Source organism: Cannabis sativa, chromosome 6 (genome assembly GCF_029168945.1).
Source record: "Cannabis sativa cultivar Pink pepper isolate KNU-18-1 chromosome 6, ASM2916894v1, whole genome shotgun sequence".
NCBI lineage: Eukaryota > Viridiplantae > Streptophyta > Magnoliopsida > Rosales > Cannabaceae > Cannabis > Cannabis sativa.
In genome coordinates, this window is record NC_083606.1 from 50,730,871 (window position 1) to 50,749,235 (window position 18,365).

The window sequence follows — 18,365 nt, forward strand, 5'->3', positions numbered from 1 at the left end:
CTTTGAACTGCATATCCATATATTCTCCACCCCTATCGCCCGCAAGATCTTTAATGATTTACCTAATTGGTTTTGGGCCAAAGCATGAAATTCTTGAAACTTTTCAAACGTTTCAGATTTCTTTTGCATTAGGTAAAGAAAACTATATCTAGAGAAATCGTCAATGAAAGTGACAAAATACTCATAACCACCTCGGGCTTTGACATTCAAAGGTCCGCAGACATCGGAATGCACTAACCCTAGAGGGATTTTGGCACGCTCTCCCTTTGCAGAGAAAGAACGTTTAGTCATTTTACCTTCTAGGCAGGACTCGCATACCGGGCAGCTCACCTAAGACGACATTTTTCAATGGACCGTCTTTGGTGAGCCTATTGAGTCTATCAAAGCCTATATGACCTAAACGTAAATGCCATAGATAAGTTTGATCATCATTATCAATCTCTTTTCTTTTTAGGTTTCTAGGTCTAGCTACACTGAAAAGTTCACTATTTAGTGAGATTTGAGTACTCGGTCTTAAAACATAAAGCCCTTGTTCCATTATAGCAACACATATTTGAAATCCATTACGAGAAATTGAACGATTTGTACTCGAAAAATTCAATATATAAGATTGTGTTTGCAAACATGAGACACTAATCAAGTTTCTACTGAAGTTTGGGATAAATAAAACATTTTCTAAAATTAAAAATCTTTGTTGAAACTTGATGCGGGCTTTTCCTCTAGCTTTGACCGATACTAATTCGCCATTGCCAACTTTAAGCTGTAACTCTCCTGGAAGCAGATTTTCCCAAGTTTCAAGCAACTGCAGTGAAGAACATACATGGTTAGTAGACCCAGAATCAACAATCCAGATGGATTTGTCGTTCTCTAAAACACATGATTTAAAGACAAAAGCATTACCTTCGTTTGAATTGTTTAGAAGCCTGGGACATCGTTCTTCATGATGACCCTTTCCATTACAATTCGAACATAGAAGATTATGTCTGATAATTGTACTTGAAGAAGCAGTTTTGCTAGATCCTTCATACCTAGTCCTTTTCCTTCGATTATTGATTGCAAACCCAGGGGGACCCATTGCAATCAAGTTCCGTTCATGGGCTCGTAATTCTGTTTCGAGCTTGTCCATGTCGGAGGAGTTAGAATTGTTGATCATATAAGAGATAACAAATTCATTATACTCCAGAGGAAGACTATTAAGGATAAGTTGGACCCATTGTTCTCTTGATAAATCAATTTCTAGTAGATTTGCCTTTTGGAACTTCAGATTCATCATCAACAGGTGCGAGTTAATGCAACTACCAGGATGCATTTTCACACTATAGAGTTCTTTTGCTAAGATAGTAACTAAGAGAGGATCGGGGGGTGGGTTATTCATAATGACACTACAACACATCAATAAAACAGAAGTAAGGTTTTGGCTCATAAATTCATACACAATTTAGAAAATAACAAGTAATGACATATGTTATAGAAATACTAAATCTAACATAGTTTATTTTCCAAGGTATTTCAACGAACTGATACAGTGTCCCGTTTAGGCGAGAGTCAAAGCATCATCCATTGAATAGAGTTGTCAGCTCATCTAAAATGATAACCATTCTAGCAACCTTTTATTCGATCAAGATTGGAATTCAGCGTTGTCCCGTTTAGGCGAGAGTCAAGGCAATTCTATCTTATGAGCTTCCACCATTGTTTCATAACTTGCAAGTCAAGTATGGTCGCCACCATTAGGGTGATCTATACCATACAAAACACTTACAAACTACTTATCATGCGAGGTTAAACGGTGCGAAATTGCTAATGAACGTTCCTCCATTAGGGAGGATTACTCACTAAAACAAACGCGGTGTAAAATCCACAATGGAGATCGAATGTCTCTTGATTAAAAGCTCATTATTTAAAAATAATATATGTATTTTGTATAATCATTTAAATTCGATATTATAATAATGAAAAATTACAAACTAAAGTTGGTTTAAATAAAAAAAATAACTTTAATTAATTTTCAATTATTATTTAAATTTGAAAAATAAATTCAAATAAATATCGAACAAGTTCCATAATATAATAATGAAAAATTAAAAATCAAAATTGATTTAAATAAAAAAATCAACTTTAATTAATTTTCAATTATTAATTAAATTCAAAAAATAAATTTGAATATAAAATGGAACAAATTTGAAAATATCTTGTTTAAGTTGTTTTAGAAGAATCTAAAAAATCAACTTAAATATCTTTCAAATCAGATTTAATTAAATTTAAAATTAAGTTGTAACCACTTAATTTTTAAGATATTTTAAGTTAATATTTGAAAAGATATTAACTTAAAAAAATATCTAAAGAATCTTAATAACCAATGCCTAAAATTCCTCAACTTAATTTTAAAATTTTGAATTCAAAAGATATTCAGATTTAAGTTGGTTCGTTGTAGATAACTAAATATCAACTTAAATAGGAATATTTAATGAAAAATTTAAATTAAGTTCCAGAAAGAATCTAGATGGTTATTATTCTATATTTAATTAAATACAAGAAAATACATATAGTTTAGCTTAGAATATAAAATTGTTTAAACTATGATTTTCTAAATTAATTTCAAAATAAATGAAATTAATTATGTTGCTAATCAATTTTAATTAGGTTAAACTAGTGTAATTAACCTAGTACAGTCATTCAAATCAGGCAAATGGGCCTTCACAATTGGGGTGGTTCATGTGAGGGGGTGCTGGGTTCAGTATGTCGTACCCACTTCTATGGCTCCCAACTCTCACACAAGGCCCAAAAGAGAGGAATTTAACCTTAATAAGAACAACTGTTATTAATTGAATAGGCCCAAAAATTAAATGGGCCTAAATAAATTCTATCAAGAACTATGATATTTTATTTTAGCAACAACAACCTATATGCATCTATAATAAAATTAAACACATAGGCTCACACAGGCACACTTTGGATGGGTCCTATCATGTTGCTAGGTCATACAAAGATGAAAGAAGATTGTAAATTATACCTGTTACAAATTATTATCTTGACCAAGGGAGCCATCAGATCATTAGATCTGGCAAAAGGTAACCATGGCTATTTGCAATCAAGTAATAATAGGTTTTGAAAACTTACACACAAGTTAAAACACATACTCCTGCAACAGGGTTAGCTGGATAGTTGGAAGTAGGATTTATTTAATTTTAAATAAATAATTTCGAAAAATAATTAAAAATATTTTAATATTCGAAAAATAAAATAAAATTTTAAAAAAAAAATTAATTTCGGAAATAAAATTTAAATTTCGAAAATTATAAAAAAATTTAAAATTAAACCTACTATTATCTTATATCTATTTAAAATTACATGATTATAAATATCTTATTTTAAATTTAAATAAGGTCAAAATATCTAAAAAGATTTAAAAAAAATCTTAAAAGATAAGATATAATTAAAAATATCTTCAAAGATAAGATATTTTTTTTTTACCTTAAATTTAAAAAAAATATAATCAAATTTAAAAATAAGATAGATTTTTAAGCAAGAAGATAGATACTAATTCTATTCAAATTCAAATTACACTAATATCTTGAATTAAATTTAAAAAATATTAAATTAATTCAAAATGATAATTAGAATTGAATTAGGAATAGTAATAGTATAAATACAAAACTATACAAAAAATTGGAAGTTAATTCCATGAAAAAGCATGAAAAATTGAAGAAAAACAAAAAAATTCGAAACTGTACGGACAGATTTGCAGGAAAATATCAGCACAGCCCCGATTTTTTCAAATCTTCAAAAAATCATAACTAATTCAAATAAAATCCAAATTAAGTTATGTAAAAGGCTAACTTGCTTAATTTTTTCCATACTATCCAATAAAAATAATTCCAGAGATTAAATCGCAATTATTTTTCACGAAAAATTCACAAACATCAATCAATCATCAAATAACACTCAATACAACATGATACCATCCAAAGAACATACAAACAATCGTTTTAAAGTCCAAATTTCTTGCAAGTAAATCAATTACCATGGCTCTGACGCCAGTTGTTGGATATTATTTTACCAGGATCTTAGATCTACTCACAAGTATGTTTATTAACATCCTAAATAAGAACTTTCTAAAACGATAAATTAAACACATATAAATTTTAAGAAACCTTACATTGGGTGCAGCGGAATTAAATGACTCCTTCCGTTCAGATCTCTAACCCTTGATTCCTTTCTGTAGCAGAGTATTATCAAGATCTGAACCTGGATCTCTTTCTCTGAATCCTTGATGTTGAATCTCTTTTTGCTGATGATCTTTCTTCACGATCTTCCTCACTATGATTGAGGTATTGCTTGATGTGTGTGGGCACTACTCTAATCACTAAGGTAATTTCGAAATTCAAAGGAAGAAGGAAGAGAGAGAGTGGCGGCTAGAGAAGAGAGAGTGAAGGCTCAGGTTTTTCTGATTCAGAAAGTGTAATTTTCCTGAAGCCTTCACTATCTATTTATAGCATTCCACTAGGGTTAGATTTGAATTATATGGCATTAAAATAATGAAAAAAATCAGTTTAAAATACCTATAAAGGTGGCCGGCCATGGCTTAGGTGGACTGGGCCTTGATTTTTACAATTTTGCAATTTTAACACCTTTTGTATCTGATTTTCTCAAAAATGCCAATTTCCTAATTCAATCATTCAAATGCCAATTCTAACTATTTAATAACTATAAATAATTATTAAATAATATTGTCATTTCTCATATTTATTAATTGAACCATACAAAGTATCATAATTAACAAATATGCCCCTATTAACTCTTTCCTTACGATTTCGACCTTACTTAGTGAAAATTTCACAAATAGACATAGTCTAATTCGTGAATTATAATTGATTAATCAAAACCAATTACATGAGTCTTACAAACAATATTATCTCAACTAGTGGGGGGACCATGGGTCTATATAACTGAGCTTCCAATAAGTAGATCAAGAATTTAGCACTAAAATTCACTAACTTATTAATTCTTCGTTGAATCCACGCATAGAACTTAGAATTGCACTCTCAGTATATAGAATGCTCTATATGTTCCACCATATAGACACATCATTAGTTATCCATTGTTATAATCCTAATGTGATCAATGATCCTCTATATGAATGATCTACACAGTAAAGGGATTAAATTACCGTAACACCCTACTACGTATTTTATCCTGAAAACACTTGACCCCGTATAAATGATATTTCAGCTTATGTGAAATGAGATCTCCACCATTTATTTTCGTTTGGTCAAGCTCGAAGGAAATCATCCTTTGCTTACTATTCGCTAGGTAGAAGCTATAGATTCCATGTTTATGCTAGCGCTCCCACTCAATTGCACTACCGTGTTCCCAAAAAGTATGTATCACCCTGACCTAAAAGTAGGCTTAACTAACAATTCAAAGGAACACGAATAGCCTTTCAAGATTGAGCCTAATCATAACAGGATTAAGATCATTTGATCTAGGATCAACTTGGCGATATTGACTTGAATAGATTTTACGGTAAGTTTAATTAAATCTAAGTCAAAGTTCAATATCGGTCCCTTCCGATGCATACTCCATGCATCCAACCTGAGCTTTACTTTAACCAATGTTCTGGAAAGAACATAGTATTTCTCCAAATACAAGTAAACTCTTGTTGTAGATTATCATATCAGTAAAACCCTGTGTCTGATAAATCTAGGAAACTTTATTCACATAGTCATGTTTACTTTCCCATGTGATGACAGCACAATAAACATGATCAAGTATGTGAAAAGGGTTTAAGATGAATTTATAAATCAATTAGACAAGCAATTGATAAAGTGAGCCAAAACATACACAAATGAAAAAAATACTTCTGTTTGTTTATTGATGTTGAATAAAAAAGATTACATTGAAATGGAGTTTTATTTAGGGTATAAAACCTAACACTATGACCATGATTAATCTGCCACATCAGCATATATACATTGGCCCCACGGACTAGGCTGCACAAGTTAAACCAAAACTTATCCCATTAGAGAGAAATGGCTTAATTACTCAGGCAATTATAGAGTGATCATATTCATTGTATTCCCTAGGACTTTCCTAGCAAAATACATAATAATACGGACTCATGGACTAATTCTCGTTAATGCTCCAACTACATAAAAAATTGAGTGCGTTCTTCATATTTTACTTTCTTAATCGTGTTTTCTTTAACTCTAATATTAAATGGTTTCTTAATTCTAATTTTGGCATATTTAATTGACAAAAATAGTTTGTTATTTATTGTATATTTCAGCTGGAGTGTTTTAATTTGGTGTCCATATTTTGTGTATCTAAACTTGAAAGGAAAGTTGTCTTGCTTTCCTATTTAAGAAAATTGAGGTAAAAATGGTAAGTTTGATTACACAATTTATTCTTATCTAACCAGCAAGTATATTCTGATCTTTTGTGAGTTTCCCATTTTGTTAGATCAGATTTCTTGAATAGAAAACTGGAGCTAAACTTTCTTTTTCTATAAAAGAAAAATTGTACTTTCTGCCCACGATTCTATGTGTACAGAAATGGAAATTCCTAGGCTGATTGAAGATTTTATTTAAGGGAATTTTCTAGTGGGCTGGGGTCTTGTTCACTCCGTGTGTAAGCTGTCAATAATGTGTATATTGATTATAACTACACCTTATAGCAGCTAGGTTTAGTATCTCTTTCATACACTTAGAATTGTATTCATATCTTAAGGAAAGAGTGTCTTTATTTTGTAGAGAAGAGCTTGTTCGACTCTTACCCTGTTTATATGTATTTTGTATTGTCTTGAGTCTGTAATTCAAGTCTACAAAGAAGAAGAACATCAGTGCTACCTTCGGGAGAAGGTTTTACAAAGCTTTCGGGAGATTGCTTTTCAAGTCTTGCATCGGGAGGAAGCAAGCACTCTTCAAGGAGATCGAAGGGATTTCGAGCTCTTGGAGTTTCATTAAGATTCGATTAGAAGGTGGAATACATCAAGCTTGCGGCACATAATAAGAGGGAGTCTATTTATGCATAAGTCAATTACTTTGTATTTTTGAGATCTATCTAATGAATCTTATCTCTGGGCGTGGCCCCGTGGACTAGTAACAATCTGAAAGGATTGTTGAAACCACATACAAAAATCATGTGTGTTTTTACTTTTCTGCACTGTTTGTTTTTTTGGTTTCTTCTGGAGTTACAAAGTTGTATTCTGTAGCTACGGAAAAACTGTTTTCTATACCAGTTTTATTATTCTGCATTTAATTAATTAATAAAACTGAGAATTTTAAAATACGGAATTTCATAATTTGTTTATCAAAAATTTCAGTACACTCTATTTAATTATATAAAATATAATATTTAATTGCACTAATAATAATACTAAACTTTTAAAAGTGCCAATTCACTATTGGTGCCTTTTAGTAATTCTCTATTAATAAAAACATTGTTATTGGGCACTAGTGATGCCCAACCTCCTATAGATAGCGTTCTACGATTGGTTAGCGATATTGTCTAAAAATTATTTTCTTAAATTATATAAAACTAAATACTTAATTATATCGACAACGATATGACACTGAGAAAAATAGTAAGCACCACCAATAATATGTTTTAACAATTTTCTTTTTTATAATACACATTAATTTTTATAATACACATAGTTAATGTTTAACGAAACATGAAGTTTATTTTAATTCATTATTGCATGCCAGATGGTTTGATTTAACAATTAACATTACTTTTAATGCATTATTAGAATTATTTCAAAGAAATAATGCTCCTAATATTCTAACTAGCTACCTCGTATTCTCAAAATAAAAAATGAAAAATTATTGAGGTCTAATGTCAACAGGGGGTGTGATACGTACCTTATAAGACAATTCTAAACAATATAGTAGAGATTCTTGGGTTTTCGGTTCAACATTAATTATTTTATGCATTTTGTATCCAATAAACTAATATAAACATCCTAGTAAAGAAAAAAGTATAAAATAAAATTAATAGATAAGTTTTTTTTTTTTTTTTTGAAAAGAACTAATAGATAAGTTTGGTGATGGTCATATATTTAAAGAACATCGATTGTACTCTTCAATTATATCATATATAAATACATGACAGTTCAATAATTATAATATATGTATATTTTATGTCATATTCCACTGTGAAGCATTACTGTGTGAAATAAAGGGTCTATTAATTCCACATGCATCAGCATATATCTAATACACTTTTCATCGAAAATTTTATTTATTTTACTTTGAAATCGACAATTTTATTTGCGATATATTAAATATTCATTATTTTTATATATAGGAATGTCAATTGAGTTGGGCCAGGCCCGACCCGTTGCAGACTCGGCCCGACCCGATATTACTTTGGCCTGGCTTAATTTGGCCCGATTCCTTCTTTTGGTTTAGCGGAACAGGCCAGTCCCGAGATAATCAGACGCCGTTAGGTTTGACCTGTATTTTTTTTTTTAAAAAAAAAAAAAAAATTAATTTATTTATAAAAAACCAAAGTAATATAAATAAAATATAAACGTATCTGGTAACTATAAATTTCTATAATTCTAACTTCTGTTTTACATATTTTTCCATATCTTAACTAGATGGTCTGTCTCAAGTTTGCATAGCACCATATATATTGATATTTAAGTTGTTTTTTTTTTTTTCTATAATTTGACTAAACTTAGGGAATGCTGATACATGATTAGACAAAGTCAGGATTCTGAAAAGTTATAACCAAAGGACAATTTTTTTTTTTTTACGCGGTGATCAAAATCACACATGATTAATAATACGACATTTCATAATTGGTGACGACACCTCTTCGAACTAGGATAGCTCATCGTTTAATCGAAGGACATGTTTTGCCAAACCATGAACTGGAGAAATTCATATCGCAAACTACATGGGACAAAACTACCCCTAGAAATTTAGACAATAAAGCTATAACATCCTCAAAGAGCACCCCCAACTCATTCAAACACCCCTTCTTTGTTGATAGCTGAAATTATTGTTTTTCTTTACATGGTAAAATAATAAAATTTATATTTTCTTTCTATTATAAAGACCAATAATTTTGTAGTGCGAGGCCATTTAGTGACTGAAAAAACTCTCATTCAGTGATATATTGGTCGGGTTAGAATTTGGGAATAGTTTATTTTTTAGGAATTTAGGTCTTTAAAAAAATAAAAAATTTGAAATCGGGCTGGACTGGAAGTCCAATATTAACCCGACATAATCGGCCAAAGTCGGTCCATCGGGCCAAAGTCGGCCGATCTGGCTCGCAAAAAATAACCCAAATTGCCATTCCTATTTTATACGTTTAGTTGCTTCGCTCTTTTTTGATTTTGAGGAGTTACAAATTAAGGAAACATGCCAAAAAAATCCCCGGTACACGACACAAATTTTTCTATGTTGTCCAGTTAATTGTAAAGGGAAATTTGATTTTCTATACTTACATATACCTAATATTTTATCCCTAAACTAATACATATCACCATTGAAAATATATGACCACTTTATCTAAAACCCAAAAATACCCCTCTCAAATTTCACATACTTTTTTTTAGAGCAAAAACATAAAAAAAAAAAAAAAAATTAGTAGTCTGATGGGGTCTGATGGAGGTCCGATGGTCACCTGATGTTACTTTTGTATGTACAAAAACATAAAAAAAAAAATTGGTAGCAGATCTAGTCCGATGGTGGTCCGATGGTCACCTATGGTCCGATGGGTGGTCCGATGGGTCCGATATGAGGTCCGATTGTGTCCGATGTGGGATCCGATGGGATCCAATTGTGTAAATGAGGGTGATATAAATGGGAGGTTATTTTAGGAATATCATAAAAGTTGTCATATCCTACAAATATTAGTTATTATTTGTTTAGAAATTTTTTTTTAACCAAATGTAAGCATAAAAAATTAAAATTTCCATTGTAAAATTATATATACCAACTACAATTCTTCTTTAATGAAAACTGAAGATGCGAAATTTTTAGAAAGTTAACATTAATACAAAGAGTCATACTTAGGTCCCGTTTGGGGTAGTTTTTAGAAAAGTTAAAAGTGCTTTTAGAGAAAGCTATTGCTTAAAAAGTGTTTGGCAAAATAAAAAAAATAGCTGTTTTAAAAATTTAAGTTAAAATTATAGCTTTTAGCTAAAGTTGGCCCACACCAACTTCTAGATTTTAGCTTTTACGGGAAGTTGAAATTTGAGTTTAATGAATATTTAGTTGACCCAATTACCCTCATTCAAATTAAAAAATTGTCCTTTTACTTAGGGTTTTTTTCTCATTCGTAAAAATCAACCTAGAGGCAGCAGAGACATCGTAGTACCGTACGGCTCCTCACCTTCGCAGGAGTCTTCTCCGTCACCGATCATCAACGCCATTGTTCGCCAACACCGTCGTCAATAGTTCCTGCACAATCAAGGTTTATCTCTTAACTCTTCTTTTGAATGCCATGAAAATATTTTTTTTGATTTATTTTTTTCCACTTAGGTTGATCGCAGGTCTTCTTTTAATTTTTTTTTATTATTATTTTCTTTTGATTTGCAAAAGAGAGATAGTATATAGTGGAGTAGTGATTAAATTGTGTTCGTTCATAGATTAGGCTTAGGGGTTGTGTTCATAGGTTAATCTTTTCTCGTGGAATAGCATCATTTCTGCATATTGATGCGAAAGATGTTTAATCGCGAGTCTCCTGGAATGCACTTACTGAAACTGTTTGTTCACTCATAGCTAATGGTTGTCTTACTGACTCCTCTATATGCTCTCCCACTATTAACCAACTTGTACCAATTTAATGATTTGAATATATATATATATAAATATATATATATAGAATAGCTAGCTAGGTTCGAATTCAAGATAAATTCAAAATATGGATGATGTGGCCAATATTATCATGGTTGGTTAATTGCTTTATGGGGTGAAATGCATGTGGAGAACTTTCTGCAGCTATTTGATCACTGTTATCTGTCTCAACTGCATGACATTCAAAGGAGATCCATACATGGGCGGATTGGTATGCTGGTTGGTATGCAAAGGTTTATAATTTGATGTTATGTGATCAAACTGCCAGCTGTTTGAATCGTATTACTTTCTCTACGATTCTTATGGCTGCATCAATTAAGGGTTGTGTTGTCTTATAAAAAAATGTATGGGTTGTGTTTACTTGGGTAGGCAGGTTCATGGGCAAATAGTGAAATATGAGTTCCAGTTATACTTATTTCTTGGCAGTCCTTTGATGGATATGTACTCCATAGCGGGTTTGATATAGGATGCATATTCCATAGTATTAGCCAATTGTCTCTCCTCTTCCTTGTGGTTGCTTGAGTCATTAGTAATTAGTACTCATCAATGCATTATTTCTCCAACATAGTAAGGTTTTTTTTTAGGAAGGTAATGCATGAAGTGTCATGTGCTGTTAAGAGTGAATCGTTCCTTATTTAAGATGAAAATTTTTAGGTACCTAAGTAGAATAAGATGATGATGATGCTTTCATCATAGTTATTATGTACTTTTTGTGTTGGATTAGTCTTTAGCTTTATAACTCATTATTATATATTTATTTTTTGATAAAATTTATTATTTTAATTTAATTAGATGGAGAAAGAAAAAAATATTTGTACTAAAAGTGATGTAGCAGTACCACGAGGTAAAGCAATATGGAATTCTGAGAGTGTGAACTTTTCTTGGAATTCTGTATCAAAGAGGTTGATGATGGGCATCGTCCTACTACTTATTTAGATAAAATTGGGTATCAAAACTTGATTACAAATATGAATAAAGCAACTGAAAGAGATTACACTAGAGCCCAGCTGAAAAATAAGTTGGATGGATTGAAAAATGAATGGAAGCTTTGGAAGCAACTCAAGGGAAAAGAAAGTGGTTTAGGATGGAGTATGCAAAAAAATACAATTGATGCAACTGAAGATTGGTGGAATAGTAAATTACAGGTACATTATAATCTTGTTAAATATTTATATAAAACTAAAAGACTTTTTTTATGAATGGTACATTTAATTAACAAAATTCCTTTTGTAGACTCATCCTGATGCTGCAAAGTTTCGCATTCGGGGAATTGAACCAGAAGTAGAGGAAAAATTAGATAAGATTTTTATGAACACTGTTGCTACAGGAGAGCATGCTTGGACACCTTCATTTGGAATAATTCCATCTGAGTCTGAAAAGCCTTTTAATGATACTGAAACCTTACATGAACAACTTGAGAGTAGTGATGATGATCTAGAGACACCTAATATTGATAGATTTTCTAAAGAGAAAATTAGCAAGAGATCAACCGAGCCACTTGAGAAACAAAATAAAAAGGTGAAAAATGAAAAAGGGAAAATGAAGAAGACAGGGCCTGTAATGATATTTGAACAAATTGGTCGCCTTGCTGATGCCGTGGAGACAAGAAGTAGAAATATTGAAATAGCTAGAAAGGAGAATAGTATTGTCGAAGTTATGAAAATGTTAAATTCTTTGCCTGAAATAGAAAAAGGGAGCAACTTGTATTTATTTGCAACTCGCTTGTTTATCATGAAAGAGAAGAGAGAGATGTTTGCTTCATTGGAAGAACCTGAGTTGATGCTTACTTGGCTCAAGAATGAGTATACTTTAGAATACTTATAATGCTTAAATCGCTTAGAATAGTAGTATTTATTTTCTAAACTTTGTGTTATGACTTTAATATATGTTTGTTATGTTATTTTTTGAATTGTATTTGCTCTCAAGACTTAGTGTTATCACTATTTAAAATAAATATGCTTTATTATTTTTTTACTTGTATTAGCTATGAAGACTCTATGGCTATTTGATATCTATTTCATATATGTTTTTTAATATTTACAGGTTTATTTTAAATAAAAATAATCGCAGACACCGATGACGAGATTGAGTTACAATCGGTGTATGTAGCTACATACCTTGTTCAACATTATTATACAACATACATTGAAAAGACTCCTTGTATGAATTCTTCTCAAACTGGTCATATGTGGTTGATGGAAATATTACAAGGAAATGAAAGTAGATGTTATAGAATGTTTAGGATGGAGAAATATGTTTTTATTAAATTATGCAATGAATTGGAAGCTAATTATGGATTTGAGGGTTCAAAAAGGATGGGTACTCTTGAAATTTTAGGCATGTTTTTATTTACATTAGGTCACGGCGCTGGAAATCGATTAACACAAGAGCGATTCCAGCACTCAGGAAAGGCAGTTAGTCGATATTTCAACAAGGTTTTAGATGTTTTATGTCATATGAGTATAGATGTATTAAAACCACCAGACCCAGAATTTAGAGATGTTCCTGAAGAGATATTGAAAGATTCTAGATATATGCCTCATTTTAAGGTAAGTCATATTGTAAAATTATATATTTTTTTATTAATTTTTTGTCAAGCTAGCGTATAATTTTATAATCGGGTATTCTTTTTCTAGAACTGTATTGGTGCAATAGACGGTGTACATGTAAATGCCGTAATTCCACCTGAAGATCAAGTACCATTTGTTGGTAGAAAAGGGGTACCAACTCAGAATGTTATGGCAATATGTAATTTTGATATGCAATTTATATATGCATATGATGGGTGGGAAGGTTCTGCTCATGATACAAGAATTTTCTATTCAGCTTTACGTGATTCAACTTCAAATTTTCCAAAACCACCCCAAGGTTGCCATCTAAACACATTTATAATTTATTAAAGTCTTTATAATTTTTTAATTATGTTTTTATATTTTATTTGACAGGAAAATATTATTTAGTGGATGCGGGATACCCACAAATTACAGGTTTTTTAGGACCATATAAAGGCCAAAGATACCATCTTCCACAATTTCAACGAGGTAGCAGACCTACTGGTTATAAAGAGGTATTCAACCAGGCACATTCTTCTCTTCGAAGTGTTATTGAAAGAACTTTTGGAGTATGGAAGAAAAGATGGAAAATATTAAGAGATATGCCTAGCTATCCATACCAAAAGCAAGTAAAAATAGTGATTGCATCAATGACCTTGCATAATTACATTCGAAGGCATGCACAACGTGATCGACATTTTGAGAAAATTAGAGACAATCCCAATTATTGTGCAAGTGATCAAACTAATATTGAAGATGAAGATGAGACAACTAGAGCTTCAAATTTAAATGAAATGGACAATATCAGAGATTTGATTGCTGCAAGTTTAATAGGACATAATTAAATATATTCATGTTTTTTTTTATTTTATTTGATTAAATTTGAATTATTTGTTATGATGAAAATTTATAATAATTCAAAAATATTTAATAGACAATATTTATGTAGATTTTATTATTATTTTTATTATTAGTAAAAGTCTAATTAATTATATTATTATATATATTTAAAAAAAATTAAATATTTTAAGAAAATAATTATGATAATTTGTAATAAAATAAAAAATAATTATAAATATATTAATATGTATGAATTTATTTAAATAAATTAGATAACAAATATCATACCCATTTTAGTAATTGTACATTTAACAGCTATTCAATCATTTAGCTTACCAAACACTTATATACAACTTTTCTAACTCACAGCTGTTTTAAAAATATATTTACCAAACACTTAGCGCTTTTTTCACAAAGACAAATACCGTTCTTTTTCTCACAACACAGCTACAGCTGCTTTTTCCCACAACACAGCTGTGCCAAACTGGCCCTTAACCTTATTCTATCTCTATCATGTTATAAGTGGCATATATATAACTTGTACCGCGTGTTGGCTATTGAAGGAGTTTAATTAGAAAAAAGAGATACATAATCTAGATGTCACTTTACTAGGCTCACACATGTTATTATATATATAGCCCCACTAAAAGTTGGAATCTTCACATCTGAGAACAATTTTCCTTTTTGTCTTTTGTCATCACCAGAACAAATTGTTTGAAATTATTGAGTGTAGCATAGATAAAATGAATAGTTTCGGTTGCCTTTTAGAAAATTTGAAGTTTCTTGTTTTTTCTCCTTTTCACAAACTTGCCCATCTCAAAAATTTGATATGCTATTTATTTGTATTTTACTACCGATGTTTTCGACTCAAGTTAAACCCATTTATTGTCCAAGTATTATATTTCCTCATCGTTAGTTTCTTCGGTTATTTAGTTCTAGCTTCTTTGAAACCAAGAACTGACCATTCCTTCACCCCTAGAAAACTAGACATGTTCTTTACTAGCGTGTCAGCCATGACCGTTTCGAGCATATCTACGGTGGAAATGGAGGTTTTCTCAAATACGCAACTCATCATTTTAACCATTTTGATGTTTGTTGGAGGAGAAGTTTTCACTTCCTTATTGGAACTTTACATCAAACAGTTCATGTTCAAAAAAAACCAGTACAAGGTCGCTAGCTGCGATCATATCATTTCTCCCTCAAATCCAAATCACGAAAGCAGTACTCATCAATTAGAGTTAGATATAGTTCTTCCACAGACTCAGACAATTAATGATTTGAGTTGTTTGAAGTATAAATCATTAAAATATCTTGGGTTCGTATTAGTAGGCTATCTCTTAGTGATTCATTTCTTTGGCGCAACGATTGTTTTTATCTATATGTCTATTATTTCTAGTGCAAAAAATGTACTGAAAAATAAAGGGCTAAACACCCTCAACTTCTCAATCTTCACAACTGTGTCCACTTTTGCCAACTGTGGTTTCGTTCCCACTAACGAAAATATGATGATTTTCAGCAAAAACTCTGGCCTTCTTCTAATCCTAGCACCTCAGGTTCTTCTGGGGAACACTTTTTTTCCCTCGTGCATACGATTTTCCATCTGGGTTTTGGGAAAACTTAAAGTTGGGAAAGAAAAATCGGAGTACCTGTTAAGGAATAATGGTGATAATATTGGGAACCTTCATTTCTTGCTTCCGGGTCTGCATTGTTGGCTGGTGATTCCTACGGTTTTGGGGTTCATTTTTATACAATTCGTTCTGTTTAGCTCTTTGGAATGGAATTCAGAGTCTTTGGGTGGAATGAATGGGTATCAAAAAATTATAAGTTCTTTGTTCCAGAGTGTTAATACAAGATATACAGGAGAAACTATCGTCGACGTTTCCATAATATCTCCGGCCATCTTAGTCTTATTCCTCTTCATGATGTTAGTCCCTCCCTCTCTCTCTTTAATTATTCATTTTTTCTAAAATTTTTATCATTTAAATTCATTTTGATGCTTTTTTTTGGTGCCGTTTGGTAACAATTTTGTTTTTTAATTTTTTAATCACAAAATGAAATCAAAATTTTTGTTTTTAAAAAATTTATTTTTGAAAAACGAAAATGCGTTCTGTAACTACTTTTTGTTTTTCAATTTTAAAAACAGAAAACAAAAGTGTGTTCTGTAAAGTTAATTTTTATTTTTATTTTTTAATTTTATTTAAGTCGGGTCTAAGTCCGGGGTTGGATTCGGGTTCAAGTCAAAAGCCGGGTTTAGCGCCAGGGCCGTAGGGAGGGGATTTGGGTCCGGGTCTGGTCGTAATCTAAAAGATTGATTAAGAAAAAAAAAAACTGTTTAAAAAAATATTGAAAGTGATTTTTTTTTGTTTTTAAAATTTTGATTTCTAATTATAAAATTGAAAAGTAAAAACAGTTTTATAGAACATGTTTTTAAAAAATATTTTCACTTTTCTACTTTTAAAAATAAAAAACTGATTTAAAAAATGTTACCAAACGCCACCTAAAAGAGTTCCTTAATTACTTTTAAAAATAAGACTACCTTGACTTAAGGTAATTAAGAATATATATAATACACTTTTCATCGACAATTTTATTTTTCATATATCAAATATTCTTTTTTTTATACGTATAATTGCTTCGCTAGCTCTTTTTCTTCTTTTTTATTTTATTTTATTTTGAGCAGTTAGAAATTAAAGGCACATCCCAAAAAGGTCTGCAGTACAGTACACTAAGTCCGTCAGTTGAAAGTAATGAAATAGAATAGAAAAAAAATAATTTTTTTTTTGTTATTTTCTGTTTAATTATATTTTAAAATATTAGAATATTATTTTAATAGAATGTTATTTTTACCATTTTAGTAAAATAACTATTCTATTTTAAAATAGAATTAAAAATTATTTCAATGTAAATTTAAAAAATATATTTTAAATTTTATTTTATTTATATTTTTATTTTTATTTCTATATTTTCATTTTTAATTGTCGAGTTACTTGTAAAATTATATATGCCATAGTACAATTCTTCTTCAATGAAATTTGAGGTGTCGAAATTTTAAAAAGTTGGAACATAAATACAAAGAGTCATACCGATCTTTTGTTCTAACTTCTAATTAATGATATGTGCGATTTGATTGTTAATATACGGTGATCAGGTACATTCCACCTTACACTTCCTTTCTACCTTTAAATGGTGGTGAAGAAGATAACGAAGAATATTGCTTAAATAGTGGAGTTGAACTGAGGAAAAGCAAAGGAAGAAGAAGTAATAAAGCTATAGAGAATTACATTTTGTCACAGCTCTCATATCTACTCATCTCCATCATTCTTGTGTGCATAGCCGAGAGGAGAAACATCAAAGAAGATCCACTAAATTTCAGTGTTTTAAATATTGCATTTGAGATTATCAGGTATGTGATTAATTAATTAATAATAAAAAACTTTCCATATATATATATGCATAAATATATAACCATATTTAATTGTAATTGATTGTTGCAGTGCATATGGGAACGTTGGGTTTACGACAGGTTACAGTTGTAAACGACAGATAGAAGCATCTAGGAATAGTAGTTGTGAAGACAAGTGGTTTGGTTTTGCAGGAAGATGGAGGGATCAAAGCAAAATAATCTTAATAGTTGTAATGCTTTTTGGAAGACTAAAGAAGTACAATTTGAACGGAGGGAAAGCATGGAAGCTTTTGTAAAATCTATAAATGTAGCTTAATTTAGGGTCCTATTTGTAAAATTTTAAAAAATACAGGTCTATTTTGTCATTTAATAAAACGAGTGTCTAATTAGTGACTTTTGTAAAATACAGTGTCTAAATGATATTTATCCATATATATATATATATATATTAACAAAAAAAAATTGAAGATTTCCTACCACAATAATTTATAAACTTTAAATTATTATAGTATAAGAATTGTTTCATACTAATAATGAAAAAATATTGAAGAAATTTAAATTATTGTTTCCAAAAAAAAAATAAATTATTAAATTAATTTAAAAACTTAAATTAAAAATAATAAAAAGCATGTCTTTACAAATGATTGAACTTATGATATTATAGTTGATGTAAGAAAATTTTACCACTTATTGATTATTTTAAGATTAAATAACTTACATATTTTGTACTCTTTTAGCTATAATTATTATTGAGTAGAA

General features: G+C 30.3%; 4 protein-coding genes across 4 annotated transcripts; 3 read left to right on the top strand and 1 right to left on the bottom strand.

Moving 5' to 3' along the window:
• Positions 1–695: 695 nt before the first annotated feature.
• On the bottom strand, positions 696–1,958 carry LOC133039482 (uncharacterized). The gene is made up of 2 exons (XM_061118394.1): positions 901–1,958; positions 696–802 (listed from the first exon to the last, which is right to left on the bottom strand). The coding sequence occupies exons 1-2, from the start codon at positions 1,421–1,423 to the stop codon at positions 795–797; spliced, it is 531 nt and encodes a 176-aa protein (XP_060974377.1). The 5' UTR covers positions 1,424–1,958; the 3' UTR covers positions 696–794.
• A 9,797-nt stretch (positions 1,959–11,755) lies between these two features.
• On the top strand, positions 11,756–12,847 carry LOC115695290 (L10-interacting MYB domain-containing protein-like). Its single transcript, XM_030622364.2, has 2 exons — positions 11,756–11,956; positions 12,045–12,847. The coding sequence occupies exons 1-2, from the start codon at positions 11,780–11,782 to the stop codon at positions 12,633–12,635; spliced, it is 768 nt and encodes a 255-aa protein (XP_030478224.1). The 5' UTR covers positions 11,756–11,779; the 3' UTR covers positions 12,636–12,847.
• Positions 12,848–13,126: 279 nt separating this feature from the next.
• Positions 13,127–14,208, top strand: LOC133039288 (protein ALP1-like). Its single transcript, XM_061118148.1, has 3 exons — positions 13,127–13,360; positions 13,448–13,679; positions 13,757–14,208. Exons 1-3 carry the CDS (start codon positions 13,127–13,129, stop codon positions 14,206–14,208), a joined length of 918 nt encoding a protein of 305 aa, XP_060974131.1.
• A 560-nt stretch (positions 14,209–14,768) lies between these two features.
• On the top strand, positions 14,769–17,904 carry LOC115724891 (sodium transporter HKT1). Its single transcript, XM_030654257.2, has 3 exons — positions 14,769–16,127; positions 17,352–17,606; positions 17,698–17,904. Exons 1-3 carry the CDS (start codon positions 14,947–14,949, stop codon positions 17,900–17,902), a joined length of 1,641 nt encoding a protein of 546 aa, XP_030510117.1. The 5' UTR covers positions 14,769–14,946; the 3' UTR covers positions 17,903–17,904.
• The last annotated feature ends 461 nt before the right edge of the window (positions 17,905–18,365 follow it).